Source organism: Chelonia mydas, chromosome 15, assembly GCF_015237465.2.
Source record: "Chelonia mydas isolate rCheMyd1 chromosome 15, rCheMyd1.pri.v2, whole genome shotgun sequence".
Taxonomy (NCBI): domain Eukaryota; kingdom Metazoa; phylum Chordata; order Testudines; family Cheloniidae; genus Chelonia; species Chelonia mydas.
In genome coordinates this window covers 13,876,641-13,892,468 of record NC_057856.1, presented here as the reverse complement: position 1 = coordinate 13,892,468, position 15,828 = coordinate 13,876,641, and the positions used below count along the sequence as shown (strand labels likewise).

The following is a 15,828-nucleotide window of genomic DNA, read 5'->3' as shown; positions in this document are numbered from 1 at the left end:
TGACTCAAATACCAGACGTTGCTGGAGCTCTCCTTGGACCCTGAGAATCGCTCGGGGACCCCAGAGCCCCTGCTCATGCGGCTATAGTAAGAGAGCAGGTGTCGCGGAGGGCTGCCAGGCGTCTGTTGCAGCCAGGTCTGGTCATAGCTCTGCACAGTGAGCCCACTGCCCATGGAACAGGAGAATTTGCCTGTCTGTCCAGGGGATGCGGCCATGGAGGGCGGCTGAGTCAGGACAGGCTGGGCGCTGGAGGCTGGGGATACAACGGTTAAAGGTGTTAGTGCCCAGTAAGGCTGGCTGCTTGGATCTGTAGTCGCAGGTTCTGCAAAATGAGGAACAGGAGTCTTTTAGTCCTCTCCCCTTGCCCCGTTCTCACCTGGGCACCGCGTCCTCAGCAGGACGATGAGAGGAGCCTAGAACATGGTGAGGAGATTTCAGGCTGTTGGAAGAGACACAGCCAGCTACACTGAACATACCCGACAGTGTCTTGGCCTTATGTCAACCCTCCTGAGTGATGAGCTTCCAAGCTGCACCCTTTATGCTAATCTTCTCTCTTCTGCTGGTCTGTGTCACCACAGGGAGATGACCCTGCGGGAGGGACAGTCCGTCAGTGACAAGCTTCTGGCTTATAAAAGCACTTTCAGTTGTGCCCCAGTAGTAACCACTCTGGCCCGGCCCTGTGGTGGAAGCAACGTCAGCAGCTATTTTAATGATGAGACATAAAAATACAGAGCTCTGGACTTCACACTGATGATGCTTTAGGTAGGGTGAGAGCCCTGATATTTTGCTGTCACGTGATGTGCATGACCCAAAGAATGTAGCAGAACTGAGCCAAGCTGCCATAAAGGAAAAAGTCGGGAAGAGGCTGCCCCATGGAAGATTCCCTCATCACAATATCTAAAGCAGTATCACCCCATAAGGGTGTATTTCACCCCAGAGATTAAAAATAAACAAACAATCACCACCAGGGGAAGCCACATTCATCATATCTGATTGGTTGTCTAAGTCACATTCTGCTCTTTGACCGAATGGTTAAAATTTGATAACCGAGTGGACAGAAGTCAGAAAGATTCCAGGATGGAGGGGTGAACTCTTCTGCTGTGAATCGCCAGGCTAAGACATTCACACAAGTGTTTGGAGGGAGAGTCCATGTAAGAAAAAGTATCACACACAGATGTTCATGGAGAGGAAATAAAAAGGTGTGTGAATCCCATAGAGCGCACATTCATGTTCATGAATAGCGACCTGCACTGTCCGTCCAACACCACTAAAACCCGCACTTCTACAGAGAAGGGTTGATTGCCCCCCAAGTCCGTAACAGAGAGAGTGAGTGTACGTGATTGTGAATTAACAGATGGGCAAGAGAACCTAATCAAGAGAAGAAAACACATGGATAAAATGACTTAACATTGGCTTTATCATCACTTGACATAATCTGCAGGCTACCATTCAAAAAACCAAACCCTTAGAGTAGTGGTTTTCAATTTTTATTCATTTGCAGACCCCTAAACAATTTTGAACGGCAGTGCAGACCCCTTTAGAAATCTTAGACATAGTCTGCGGAACACCCCCCCGCCGCCCCAGGTCTGCGGACCACAGGTCGAAAACCACTGCCTTAAAGCACCTGAGCAGTGAGTGAGCAGCGTGAGGAGCAGAGGGGCCCAGGCCATGGTGGGGAATCCGGACGAGCTCGGCTTCCTGAGGCAAACAGGTCTGTGTCTGGGACCCTCCGATTCTCTCTTAAACCCCCAGAGCTGGAGAACGGCCCCTTCATGCAAATCCCCTCCCTGCTCATTGGTTGCTGCTGGCACCTCACTCAGCCTCCTGACAGGGACGCAGACCAAGGGGAGAGACTTTGGGTCTAGTTCTCATCCCATGGGCACTGGTATAAATCTAAAGCCAGTGAAGCTATTGGAGAGAACTGGGTGTAAGTGAGGAAACTCCCACACTTAATGAAGTAGAAAACGCTGCCTATTTTTCATTTACAAGGAGAAAAGAAAAATAATCCCAGTGCCCAGGGCGTCCTGCTGGGTCACCTAATCCCCCAGCGCGTGCTCCCGATAGGCACAAAACCAGCATTTATACATTATGGTTAGAAATAGTGGAGCCCCATATTGGTGCTGAGCTGAGGGCTGCACTGGCAATATGCACTTACCCTACCTAACAGCTGTGTACCATCACAGCCAATCCCCCGCTGGCCCAGTTCTGCACCTTGAGTCTTGCTCCCAGGCCCAGATAGTTCTCCCCGCAGACTTTCAAGCCGCCAGGAGCTGCTCTGGACCTTAGCAGAACTCCACATTAAGCCGACAGTTCCTGCTAAGCTCCTAAGGCCTGCGGCAGGCCCTGTGCACTTCAGCGATCCCAGAGAGATACGGAGCTGGGAGCGGGATCAGGATCGAGGTGTTGGGCGTTGGGCACCAGGGAAGGCTGGGAGCAGTGGGGACTCACTGCGGCTGGCTGGAGAGCTGTGGACCAGGTCCATGATCCCCGGCTCCGCATGATTCCCAGTGCCGCACGCAGCACCCCGGAGCCCCCTCAGGTGACTTGAGCCAGGTCCATGGAGGAGTTGAAGATGGTGGCTGAATCCTGGAATTTTCTCCAGTATTTAACAGGAAACCAGCGCAGAGAGCAGTGCCCTGGGCTGATGGGCTCTCGAAGACCTGGGCTTGCTGAGTAACTGGGCTGGATTTGTAGCCCCGGAACGTTTGTGTGTGAAGGAGACAGCACGGCACCAGATCCACCGTGAGGAAATGTTGAGACAGGGAGAGACACCCTGTCCTTTTCTCAGGGGGCCCTGGGCTCCCATAGAAACCTGCTTGTATGAGCTGCTTGCAACCTGCTGAATTTTCAAATAAGCAGCCACATCAGTTACCTTCTCCCCATTCGGCTTTCATGAGACTCCGTTTGCTTAGATCTACCTCCCAGGCCACACTGTCAGCATCCCCTCTGGCAACTCCTCCTCCTCCCTATTCCCCTTCCCTTTGGGCATCCCACAGGGCTCCCCGCTCCACCCTGTTCTCTCCTCCCTCAGCACCTTCTCCCTCGTTAACCCTGTCCCCTCCCATAGGGTCAGTATCACCTCAGTGCTGACGGCTCTGCATCCGACGCCCATCTCCACCCCAGACCTGGCTCCTGCAGCCAGCTCTTACATCTTGCACGCGCTCTCTGGTCTCCCAGCCTGGCCTGGTTCCTGGCACCTCAAGCTCACCTTGGGCCAAACTGAGCTCACAGACTGTCCCTCCCAAACTCTCTCTTTTAGTCCCATTCTCCAGTCCTCCCTGGCATCCAGGCTCACGCTCAGGGGACATTTTCCTTCCTAGCCTTCAGAACATCCAGTCATTGACCCCATCCAGTCCCTCCCAGACCCTGTACAGCTCTGAGCACTATCTGACATTCTCGTCTTACCTATACCCCTCAGCCAGCGATAGCAGCCTTAATGGTACTTCAGAGCCCTCCTCCACGACCCCAAGCCCCTAATCATTACACACTCGCCCATCTCCCTGCCCTTCCGGCCTTACTCCATTAGAAGTCTCAGCTCATGGATCCTTCTCTTTGCCACTTGCCTTTGGTGAGATCTTTGAAGGACATGAACGGTGATGTCACTTGAGTCTATGGGAGGGGATGGTGCATGTCTCTCTCTCCCCTTTGAGGATGGAGGGGCTGCTCATTCCTAGGTAAGTTAAGGGCACAGAACCCACTCCTGCAGCAGGAGAAGGAAGAGGGAGCTGGGAATTGCTATCAGGTAGTGAATTTCCTTTGGATGAACAGTTGTATGATGTGTTATAGACCAAACTCTGCAGCCTATACAGCTCCCCACAGAGCCCAGGCTGGGGGAGAGGAGGAGAAGGAGGTTTTTGTCTCACTTCCCCATCTGTCTCTGTCATTGTGACAATCATCACTGTGCCACACCTGACAGTAATAATCAGCCTCATCCTCTGCCAGGACCCCGGAGATGGTTAAATAGCAGGTGTTTCTGGATGTGTCTTTGGAACCAGAGAAGCGAGCAGGGACCCCAGAGCCCTGATGCTTGTCGGAATCTGACTTGTATCTCAGCAGGGATCGTGGAGAATTCCCAGGTTTCTGCTGGTACCAGTTCACACTATAGCCACTGATGCTGGTCCCACTGCTCATGATGCAGGAGAGTTTCACAGTGTTTCCTGGGGACACTGACACCGAGGGCGGCTGAGTCAGCACAGGCTGCGAGCTGGAACCTGGGAAAAATATGGTGGAGACCTGTCAATCCCTCCCTGTCCATCCCTGGCCACGAGTGACACAGTTTGCACATTGGCTTCAGCAGCAACTTCAATGTGTATTGACCCCGCTCCCGCTGTTCTCACCTGTGCACCACGTCCCCAGCAGGACGATGAGGGGAGCCCAGAGCATGGTGAGGAGATTTCAGACCCTTGGGAGAAACACAGCCAGATCCACTGAGACTGCCTGACAGTATCTGCCCTTTATATTGAGCCTCCTGGGGGAGGAGCCTCCAAGCACCGCTTTTCTGCTAATCTGCTCTCATCTGATTGGTCCCTATGATCCCAGGGAAATGGACATGTGAGCAGGAGACCATCCTTGGCGATGAGCTCCTGCTGTATCAGTCACTAGTTCAGCTCCATTCCAGCAGTGACCACTCTGATAGGATACATTTAGCTGAACGTTCGCAGTCGCCTTTGGTGGCGTTTAGGCTGCATAAGAGTTTCCATTCTAACCCCTCATTTTCACTTGTTAGTAACTTCTGAAATCCTTTCGACCTGACATTTCCCCACTTTGCCCGAGGTCTATTATTCCTTCACAATTTGAGCAAACACAGCTCAGGAGGTTTTCCTGACAAAGAGAGTGAAATGAATATGCTTTGACCATGATTAAAAAATTCAGAGCAATTGACCCCACCAAAGCAAAGCTAGGGTGGAGCTGAAGGGGAAAGGGGGGAATCCTGCAATATTATGAGCTCTCATCTTGAGAACCATATTGGAGGCTTTGGCTTTTCATGCTGGGGAACCCACTCGGTGAGTAGCATTTTCTTGCTAGCAGTGACTATTTCTCCAATTTCCAGGTCCCTCAGCAGGCTGCATGCGTCAGTGTATTCCTTAGGAGTTTTTATTGGGGCCCTGTGGCACCGTAGCCCCTTGTTGTTTGAGATCTATCGATGAAAAGTACTTCATCAGTGCTAATTGTTATTGTTAATGGTTAATGGCAAAGAGGAATGAGCCACCTCACACTCAGCCTGTCGTGGGAAGGCGTGGGGCAGCGGGATTCTTCTCAGGGATATTCCTCCTCTTTCTCCCAGGGAAATGGGAATGTGCCCACAAACACAGAGCAGCAACAGCCATGGAAAAGACCAACATAATCAGTGAGAAATAATCAACCCTGGCAGAGAGAGGTTAGCTCTTCTTCTGTTCACATGGCAGGTAACCAACCAGGACACCATGGAATATACATCTGATAGGGAAGGGAAGAGATCACCAGCCCCAGGCACAGGAACGGATCAAGAATATTTATACACCACCTGGCAGCCTGAGGGGCCATCTCCTAGACTTTATTTAGATGTGTTAAAAATACAAATAGCTGATCAGTTGGGATCAGAGAAATGGACGCCAGGCAGCTGCCCTGATGCCTCTAGTAACCTGAGCAAGCGCCCGGCTGGCATTGCTCTGTCTAAATGTGGGGTGCTACCACCTCTTACAGGAAAGGGGGTTGTGCCTTGCTGGGATCAGAGAGGAAGTGGATGTTGCCGAGGTCAGAAAGCTGAAGGTCATTCCTTCCTCACCCAACACCCCATGCAGTGAGATCCCCATGGGGACAATAACGAGGTGACTTGGATGCCTCATTTTGAACGGGAACGAAAACAAAGAGTTTCAAAGTTTCCCATAAATTTCCCCATCAAATTTGGCTTTGGATCACACTGTCTTGTTTCCATTTTGATTTTTTTCTGTTTTAGATTATCATGCAAAGTGCTCCACGTTGATCTTTTTTTAAAAAACACACTTACATTTTTGTTGACATTGAAACACTGCTGTGGAAAGTTTCCATTTCGATGAAACACGACTTTCTGACAGAAAAACAGGAAATTTTGGACCCGCTCGAGTTGTGAGATTTTATTCACCAAGGTATGTAAAGGGCTTTGGGGAAGGAAAGGGCTACAAAATGCAGAACATTTGAATAATAATAATGATGATTCCGTCAGATACTTTCTTGATCTTATCAATATGAGCTATCTTAGTGTATATATACAAAAGCCCCTATCACCCAGAAAAAGTTTGGTATCCTAGCAGGGTTAGTGTATTACAATGGATAAGGTGAACTTTCTCATCTTGGGCACGTTATAGGTGGAGAGCTCTCCCTAGTGGTTAAAGTTACATTTCCAGTGATCATTTTTTCTGCCATCATTTCGACTATGAATATTGTATCTTAACCCATAGAGCTGCTGCCCTGCAGGGTGTGTGTGGGTAGCAGGTATAGCTCTTCCTCTGCATGACAGGGAGGAGAGGAAATTTTCAATGAACTCCAGAATGTGTGAACTGTCTGCAGGCAGGAGAGACTCTCATCTTCCCTGGGGTTGGATTTACAAACTCAGAGCAGGTTGATCAAAAGGCTGTGAAACTTCCGAGCAGCCCTGGATTGAATTACAGATTTACTGTGAACTCACAGGAGATTTGTGGTTTCCAAACAAAACCAGCTGAAACCCAGGGACTGTGACTCAGCTTCACTTTTAGATGTTATGAGTTCATTTGACAGCAAACCTCAAAGCAAAAGGTAGAAGGGCCTGACGCCACCAGCATCAAAACCAGTGAAAACCTTTGCAGGACCCCTTGCAAAGGGACTAGTGAGTGTTAAGCCATCAAGCCTGTGATACAAAGGAGCAATGTCGTACCCATGCCCTACACTCTACCCGGGGCAGCTGCCAGCTCAGACCCGGGCCGGGGAGGATGTGATTTGCTCAGGGGATCTTTCTGTCTCACTTCGCCATGTGGGTGTGTCATGATGAGACACTCCCCCGCTGCCATACCACACAGCACAGTAATAATCAGCCTCGTCCTCTGTCTGGACATTGGTGATGGTCAAATACCAGATGTTGCTGGAGCTCTCCTTGGACCCTGAGAATCGCTCGGGGACCCCAGAGCCCCTGCTTACACGGCTATAGTAAGAGAGCAGGTATCGCGGAGGGCTGCCAGGCACTTGTTGCTGCCAGGTCTGGGGATAGCTCTGCACAGTGAGCCCACTGCCCATGGAACAGGAGATTTTGCCTGTCTGTCCAGGGGATGCGGCCATGGAGGGCGGCTGAGTCAGGACAGGCTGGGCACTGGAGGCTGGGGATACAACGGTAAAAGGTGTTAGCGCTCAGGGAGACCTGACCCTGGTACCTCACCTTGCAGGGGACTGAACAGGATTCTTTTAATCCTCTCCCTTCCCCCCTGTTCTCACCTGTGCACCACGTCCCCAGCAGGATGATGAGGGGAGCCCAGAGCATGGTGAGGAGATTTCAGTCTCCTGCAAGAAACCAAGGTGGTCACACTGAGAATGCCTGGCAGTATCTGCCCCTTGTACTGAACCTGCTAAATAAGCAGTATGCAAGCTCCACCCCTTATGCTAATCTCCTCTCCGCTGAGCGGCCATGTGACCACACAGAGCTGGCCCCATGGGAGGAGACACAGAGCTTTAGTGACAAGCTCCTGGCTTATAAAGACAGACCCCACAGCTGGCCCAGCCGCGTAGTAGAAGACTCATGCAGAGATATCTTAATGAGCCTGTCATAAATATAAAGGGAAGGGTAACCGCCTTTCTAAATACAGTGCTATAAAATCCCTCCCAGCCAGAGACAAAAGCCTTTCACCTGTAAAGGGTTAAGAAGCTAAGGTAACCTCACTGGCACCTGACCCAAAATGACCAATGAGGGGACAAGATACTTTCAAAACTGGAGCTGGGGGAGCAAAGGGTCTGTCTGTCTGTGTGATGCTTTTGCTGGGAACAGATCAGAAATGCAAGCCTTCCAATTCCTGTTAAATTAGTAAGTAATCTAGCTAGAAAATGCATTAGATTTCCTTTTGTTTAATGGCTGGTAAAATAAGCTGTGTTGGATGGAATGTATATTCCTGTTTTTGTGTCTTTTTGTAACTTAAGGTTTTGCCAAGAGGGATTCTCTATGTTTTGAATCTGATTACCCTGTAAGGTATTTACCACCCTGATTTTACAGAGGTGATTCTTTTACCTTTTCTTTAATTAAAATTCTTCTTTTAAGAACCTGATTGATTTTTCATTGTTCTTAAGATCCAAGGGTTTGGGTCTATGTTCACCTGTACCAATTGGTGAGGATTCTTATCAAGCCTTCCCCAGGAAAGGGGGTGTAGGGCTTGGGGGGATATTTTAGGGGAAGACGTCTCCAAGTGGGCTCTTTCCCTGTTCTTTGTTTAAAACGCTTGGTGGTGGCAGCATACTGTTCAAGGACAAGACAAAGTTTGTACCTTGGGGAAGTTTTTAACCTAAGCTGGTAAGAATAAGCTTAGGGGGTCTTTCATGTGGGTCCCCACGTCTGTACCCTAGAGTTCGGAGTGGGGAAGGAACCTTGACAGAGCCATATAATCACATCGTTCTTTTCTTAATTGAAATACCATTAGCACCCTGATGAATTCTTGTCACGTGATGTGTGTGACCCAAAGAACATAGCAGAACTGAGCCAGGCTGATGCACAGGGGAAACCCAGGGAGAGACACCCGCAATGGAGATTCACTCGTCACAATACCTAGACCCCCAATTGCCCCACAGAAGATATATTGCCCCAGGGATTCAAAAGAAAAACCTCAAGGATCCCAGACTGTCACATCGGTGACACCAAGGAGGCAGAGAAAAGCAGGGGAAATAACACAAAGAAGGACTCTATTGTACAGAAACACAAATAATTATCAACCCACAAACTTCTAGAGAGTCGCTTGTGCTGAGAAACCTGTTCGTTCAGTGCATTTATCCCTTTTTTCTCTTCAGAAATCATCCACACAATTGTGGTTCCGATTTGTGTAACAAACACATTCTGTGAATGTGTCGCCTCCCACAGGTCACTCCTGAACTATGGGCTTTGCCTATTCCTTATTTGATTTGTTGTCTGTCTGGTCACCTGGTTTGACTTCTGCTCTTTGACTGAATGGCTGGAAATGTAATGACTAGGAGGGGAGAAATCAAAGAGTTCAACACAACTCTGTGCAGACTTGTATCCTGAACCATTGTGCCAATGCATTCTCAAGACTGTTTGGTTTGTGCCATTTCTCTCTTTCAAGCCCCTGTCCTGCTCTCCCTCCCCACCAGAAATGTTCATGGAGAAGAAATTGAAATGTGAATGAATCCCATCCAAGCGCATGGATGGGGTTAGAGCCCAATGGAAGTTCATGAACATTGAAATGCAACAGATCCTCTGTGGGGCGACTGGGGGGTCTAGGTATTGTAACAAGTGAATCTCCATAGCGGCTGTCTCTCCCTGCGTTTTCCCCATGCATCAGCCTGGCTCAGTTCTGCTCTGTTCTTTGGGTCACACATCATGTGACAAGAGTACATCAGGGTGCTAATGGGATCTAAAGCACCATCACTGCTGTGGGGCTAATTAAGAAAAGAACTATATGATTATATGGCATGAGTCTTCTACTACACGGCTGGGCCAGAGAGCCAGTGTGCAGAATAGGGAACGGGGAGGGGTCTCTCGCAGGGACAGATTCCACTAATTGCTCTAGAAACCCATGAAGGGGGTAAGGTTTCTATGGCTTCACAGGCTGTGTCTAATGTTACTAGGGAATTGCTTGCTTCATTCCATGGCCATATCAGAGCAGGTGGGAGATCAGAGAAAGAACAAGAAGCAAGTAGCAGGCAGGGCACAATTTGCCCCTGGCAAGGGCTCAACAAGAAGAAAACGGAGCTGCCTTTGATCTCGGAATTACTCTACTCCACAGAGAAGTTTGGCAAACAACTGATGGAGAGAGATGAGAGCTGGTTTCCCTGGGGATAGGACCTAGATAGGCGTGGGAAAATTTGGGGGCTCGTTAAAAATGCAACCTCCACCCCCCATCCTCTGACAGACACCCATTTGCTATTCAGAAATGAGGAGCACCATCCGTTCTAGAGGCTCTCTGCACTAGACGGTTGTTTGTGTCTCACTCCCCGCTCTGGTTGTGTCACCATAGTCTTCAAAGCTGTTCCCTAAGCAGGTGAGTTGAGCGTTTTGACCTGGAGACACTGAAGGTGGCTGAGTCAGGTGAGAGAATCTGAGACAGCAGGAGAAAACACTGGGTAAAACAGACTCAGCACTGACTTTATCCCCAGTTAACATGATCTGCAGGGAGCCAAGGGAAAAACCGAACCCCTCAGAGCACCAGAGCAGTAAGTGAGCAGCGTGAGGAGCAGAGGGGCCCAGGCCATGGTGGGAATCCAGACGAGCTCGGCTTCCTGAGGCAAATGGGTCTGTGGCTGGGACCCTCCGATTCTCTCTTAAACCCCCATCACTGGAGAACGGCTCCTTCATGGTCTCTCCCAGGGGGAGTGAATGGGCATTGCGTGGAGCAGTGCCCCCTCACTGATAGCAAGGGGAGGCTGAAATGTCTAAGGAGGAGCAATCGTTGTCTCATCAATTGCAGGCAGGAACCAAACTGTGCAGCCCGTGCAAAGCACTGGCTGGAGCAGGGCATGAAGACAAGGGAGGTTTTTGTCTCAGTTCCCCATCTGGCTGGATCACTGTGATTCGCGCTACCAGTCCATACAATACGGTAATAGTCAGCCTCGTCTTCTGCCTGGACACCGGTGATGGTCAGGGCAGCATTGTTACCGGATAGGGACCCCGAGAACCGGGCAGGGATCCCGGAGGGTCTGCTATTGGTGCTGTATATAAGCTGCTGAGGAGCAGAGCCTGGTTTCTGCTGGAGCCAGCCTGGATAGTTGCTGGTGGTGATGGCTCCAGTGCTCAGGCTGCAGGACAGAGTGACAGCCCCTCCTGGGGCTACCGACATCGAGGGCTCCTGAGTCACCACGGGCTGCGAACTGACCCCTGAAATCAACAGTACAAACACACTCAGCACAAGGACTCTGGATCCTCACAGACAAACCTCCTCCCCTGCAAGTGTCCTTCATATTTTTGTCACTTAAGGAAACAATTCCCTCACCTGAGCAGTAAGTGAGCAGCGTGAGGAGCAGAAGGGCCCAGGCCATGGTGGCGAATCCAGAGGAGCTCGGCTTCCTGAGGCAAACGGGTCTGTGGCTGAAACCCTCTGATTCTCTCTTAAATTCCCAGAGCTGGGGAACGGCCCCTTCATGCAAATCTGCCTGATGCTGGTGGTATCTCATATCGAAGCTGAGCCCTGGAGATTGCCTGGGCAGAATCGCTCTCTAAAGTCCCAGACGACAGAAGTAAGAAAGGCCCCTCTGCTTTATCCTTTGCTCAGGGAAAGCCAACGTGAACTCAGTGTGGAGAGCTCCGACTGGGAAATGTGCCATCACTCATCTACCTGCACGGAGCATGTGGATTATGATGGGATTTCATAACTCCCTGCCCGCCCCCCGCACACACATGCTCACAGGCACTGAATTAGCAGGAAGCGTTTGTGGTCCCATTAACTGTGGCACTACACCCCTATTCTTAATTGTAATATTATTATGCTCCGAGTATGGCGTAATTATGAGGTATTTTGTGCAAGATAAGGCACATGAGATATCATTGAAAAGGTTTTGATTTACTGACTATGATTATCCTACTTGTATGCATGTATCATTTTTGAATCTGAAGTTAGGAATATTGGTTATATATCTGTATTATAAATACGTTTACACCTGGGGAATGCCCACTAGGAAAAATGTAATCAGTCTCCATGACTGGCTGGGAAGGGCCGTTAGGGAGAACAATAGGCCTTAGAAGATACTAATCGCTCACTGGGGAACCTTCCTGAGGACACTAAAACAGCCTCTGACTCATGGCTGCTAGGACACTTTGGGGTTATGTGACCAAGTCACCTGGTACTGGACTCCATCTTGGAATACCAGTGTTTGTCCACTGCAAGGCGTGGGAACTAAAGTTGGAGACAAAGAGTTCCTGCCATATTCAAAAGCTATTTAAGGCAGGGGAGTGACATCATCATGGTTCTTCTCTGACTCCCCACCCCAGGAGACTGCTGGAAACACCGGAGGAACAAAGACTGGACTAGGGGAGAAGGGCTGAACCCAGGCTAGAGGGATTTCTAGCCTGTGAAAGGAATACCTGGGATTTTAAGCTGCAAGCAAGTGCAGCTTGTCCTCAAGAATCTCTGCAAACTGCCTAAATCAACAGTTAGGGTGAGAATTTGCTACTCAGACACAATCTCTTTAGTGTATTAAACTTAGATTTGTGTTTTTGTTGTATTTGCTAGAGATAGGATGGAAGGAGGGAAGATGATGGGGTCCCATCTGGAAAAACTCTTGCTGGGAGCTCGTGTTCCTGCTCTGATCTCTGTTCAGATCCCGGCACAGGGACAGGTCAGTGTCACCCCCGAGAATGACACGTGCTGGGTCCCAGGAGAACGTTGAATTAAACTGTTGCTGCAAAAGTCACTTGGCTTCTAGCTTCGTACCCGCTCTGGGCACATGCCCCATCTGCACCGGCTTGCCTGCTGCTCACCCCTGTCTTCCCCTTTCCCCCAAATCAGTAGGGAGGGGGGTGCCTGGAATCTGAAGCAGGTTAGGGAGGAGACGGACCCTGGAGTACAGAGGGCAGGGGGATGCGTGAGGCTGGTTTCACACTATTGCAAATGGGAGATTTTTTTTGTATAGGACACAGGTGAACACTCCCAAGAAGCCCAGAGAGGCCTCTGTGCCCAGCTGTTTGTAGCCTTATTCTTCTCTGGCCTGGACAATGGACATTATGGATGAAGAGCTCCCCCTGGCGGGGAAGGTCACATTTACAGCAGTTCCCAGCAGGCACTCTAAGCTGCAGAGCTCAGCGGTTTATAAGAATTGTCTCTAACCCCAAGGCTGCCTTGAGTGACCCGGATCTCTAGTCCCCTGGGATCTGGGCTCCTGGCAATTTATAACCCTGCTTGGCGAGCACAGCCCTGGTGCTCAGGGCCTGCAGCTGCCCTCACTGCTGAGCTTTGGCATGGAAAGAAGAAAAATTCTGCCTGATTCGACAATGATCATCCGGGGAAACCAGGGGCTGAAGCAGCTGATGGCACCATTCCCATCCCTCCAGAACTCCTCCCTTCCTGCTGAAACCTGCATTCTGCTGGGCTCTGGGCCGCCCTCCACGCTGCACAGCAGACAGCCAGGGGCGCGTTCAAACGGGGTTAGGGGCCCTGCTTTGCTTCTTCCTGCTGGGTAACGCAGGGCTGAAAGGTTTGCAGCTAAACCCAGGCCCGACTCCCTGAGCTACGGGAGAATGGATCTGTGTCAGCACCACGGGGCCTGTGAGACAGTGGAAAAGTTAGCTGGGAAATTCCCAGGTCTCACGGGCAGGTTTTGTGTCACCAGGGTTAGGAGTGGGGGGGGTCTGTGACCTGAGACTGTTTTCAACTGTGTCCTCAGCTTTCTTATGCCCTGCTGCCCCCGGGTGTGCGTCTCCGAGGACTGAGCCAGGACTGCGGGCCAGAGCCCTGAACAGTCCCCAGAGCCCATTGCTGTATCTTTTGGGTAAGAACAAATGGGATTTTGCTGTAATCTATTATCTGATACATCCTGTATCTGGACACTTCATCCAGGCGTGGGAACGGGGACGCACTAAGTGTTCTGATAGGTCTTTCTTTTATCTTCCAGGCCATTCAAGGTGTTGTCCAGCTGGTGGGGTAACACAAGGGAACTGGCTTAGGGGAGACGTGTCTCTTTACCCAAGGACCATGTGGCCGTCTGCTCCCAGTTTGAACCCGGTAGTGGTGGGTCTGCAACACAGGGATCTACAGGGCACGAAAAGCTGTTCCTGCTGGAGAGACGGAGCAGAGAGCATAAGAGCAGCTGACATCTCCCCGGGGGAGTGATTGGGGAGCAGTGGAGCAGCGTCCCCTGCTGATGGCAACGGGTGGCTGAAATCCATAAGAAGGAGCAATTAATGTCTTATGTATTGCAGGAAGGAAACAAATTGTGCAGCCAGTGCAGAGCCCAGGCTGGAGTAGAAGACAGGGGAAGACAGGAGAGGTTTTTGTCTCAGTTCCCCATCTGCCTAGATCACTGTGATACATACTACCACTGCTACCCGTATACACAGCACAGTAATAGTCAGCCTCATCCTCTGCCTGGACACTGGTGATGGTCAGGGCAGCGTTGTTACCGGATATGGACCCCGAGAACCGGGCAGGGATCCCGGAGGGTCTGTTGTTAGTCTGGTACATAAGCAGCTTCGGAGCAGAGCCAGTTTTCTGCTGGTACCAGCCTGGATAGTTGCTGGTGGTGACGGCTCCAGTGCTCAGGCTGCAGGACAGAGTGACAGCCCCTCCTGGGACCACCGACATCGAGGGCTCCTGAGTCACCACGGGCTGCGAACTGACCCCTGAAATCAACATTACAAACACACTCAGCACAAGGACTCTGGATCCTCACAGACAAAACTCCTCCCCTGCAAAGGTCCTTCATATTTTTGTCACTAAAGGAAACAATCCCCTCACCTGAGCAGTACGTGAGCAGTGTGAGGAGTAGAGGGGCCCAGGCCATGGTGGGGAATCCAGAGGAGCTCGGCTTCCTGAGGCAAACGGGTCTGTGGCTGGGACCCTCCGATTCTCTCTTAAACCCCCAGAGCCCGAGAACAGCCCCTTCATGCAAATCCGCTCTCTGTTCATTGGCTGCAGGTCTTTTGAAAATCTAAATCCTGATATTAACAAGTACAGAGATGGTCAGGTTTCAAATTTAACCTCAAATTTATTTTAAATACATTTTCTTCTTGACAAAATAACCCTCCATAAAATTGTACATTTTCATGTATTATTTCAAGTTCAAATTGAAACAGGGTTTTGCTATTATTAATTTAATACAAGGGCTTTACTTTAACCTACGTCTTGAATAATATTTAGAACAAGCAGATGGTGCAGCGCACAGACTGCCAAGTTCTCTCTAACTGCCTGTGCAGGGAGCTCGATCTAGGAAAATGTGGATTTTTAGTTATGGGGAATCACATGTTTACAAGCTGCGCATGCAGCAGAATAATCTGGTCACTACTTTGTCTCTCTGACCAAACAATTTCTTAGTTGTAGCTGCTGCCGACAGACTATCTGCATGGAAGCAAACATCAATATTACATGGTGCCAAACACTTTGTAACGATTGTCAGGTAGATTCTCACCAGGGACTGAACAGGAGAACTCGAGAGCTAAAGCAGGAGTCTCTATATCTTGAGCCAAAGGAGGACGGGGCAGAGTTAAAAAGGTGCCGAGCTACATCTTTGTGCATCTAAAAACCTTTACGTGAGCAGACGGGGATGTCAGTTCCTGTGGGTACAGTTGGGGGTGCTCAGCTCTGAATTTGGCCTTTACTCTGTGAACGGCCGTTACGGGGCTGCTGGGAGGAGTCGTTAGTGTAACGTTAGCGCAGCACCTCTGACGTGTGGAGGACAATGGACAAGTTTTGCATCGCTGGGCACACAGATATTTTCTATCACATGCACATGGGGAGGGGTCACTGCCCCCACCACTGCAGTGCAGCCGGGCCGGCTTCCCCCACGTTGCCCCTCACGTGTGGACGCACCCCCTGGAAACACGCCCAGAACTAACTCATTCCCCTCCTTCCACCCTCCTTCCAGCTCTCCTTTTCCATGATGCTTACAAACAAATTGGCAGCAGTGAGGCCGTGGGTGTGCTGGGTCCCTTCCCATCCCGCTGCCAGGATTGTCTCATTGCTGCCTTCTGCCACCCACGGG

At 50.3% G+C, this 15,828-nt stretch overlaps 6 protein-coding genes and 1 gene segment (V, D, J or C); all 7 read right to left on the bottom strand.

Annotated features, from left to right (window-relative positions):
• The window catches only part of LOC102937026 (immunoglobulin lambda-1 light chain), a 537,592-nt gene that overhangs the window by 268,256 nt on the left and 253,508 nt on the right, over positions 1-15,828 (bottom strand). For 2 of the 28 annotated variants that reach the window (XM_043529627.1, XM_043529625.1), the window contains exon 1: positions 11,130-11,190. The exons of 24 other annotated variants lie outside the window; for them this stretch is intronic. In XM_043529627.1, the coding sequence (XP_043385562.1) occupies positions 11,130-11,175 (46 nt within the window). In that variant the 5' untranslated portion in view covers positions 11,176-11,190. Of the gene's footprint in view, positions 1-10,713; positions 11,015-11,129; positions 11,275-14,160; positions 14,471-14,585; positions 14,693-15,828 lie in introns of those variants that run through there. 2 more of the 28 variants (XM_043529660.1, XM_043529626.1) reach the window with 2 other exon arrangements.
• Positions 1-15,828, bottom strand: part of LOC102941305 (immunoglobulin lambda variable 3-21) — a 550,568-nt gene that overhangs the window by 289,100 nt on the left and 245,640 nt on the right. The window lies entirely within an intron of this gene.
• The window catches only part of LOC122461352 (immunoglobulin lambda-1 light chain-like), a 567,620-nt gene that overhangs the window by 317,597 nt on the left and 234,195 nt on the right, over positions 1-15,828 (bottom strand). The gene's annotated exons all lie outside the window — the stretch shown is intronic.
• The window catches only part of LOC102941083 (immunoglobulin lambda-1 light chain), a 389,283-nt gene that overhangs the window by 260,428 nt on the left and 113,027 nt on the right, over positions 1-15,828 (bottom strand). The window lies entirely within an intron of this gene.
• Positions 1-15,828, bottom strand: part of LOC122463057 (immunoglobulin lambda-1 light chain-like) — a 375,063-nt gene that overhangs the window by 281,277 nt on the left and 77,958 nt on the right. The window lies entirely within an intron of this gene.
• The window catches only part of LOC102935130 (immunoglobulin lambda-1 light chain-like), a 376,593-nt gene that overhangs the window by 303,541 nt on the left and 57,224 nt on the right, over positions 1-15,828 (bottom strand). The gene's annotated exons all lie outside the window — the stretch shown is intronic.
• Positions 1-15,828, bottom strand: part of LOC119563806 — a 331,177-nt gene that overhangs the window by 311,363 nt on the left and 3,986 nt on the right.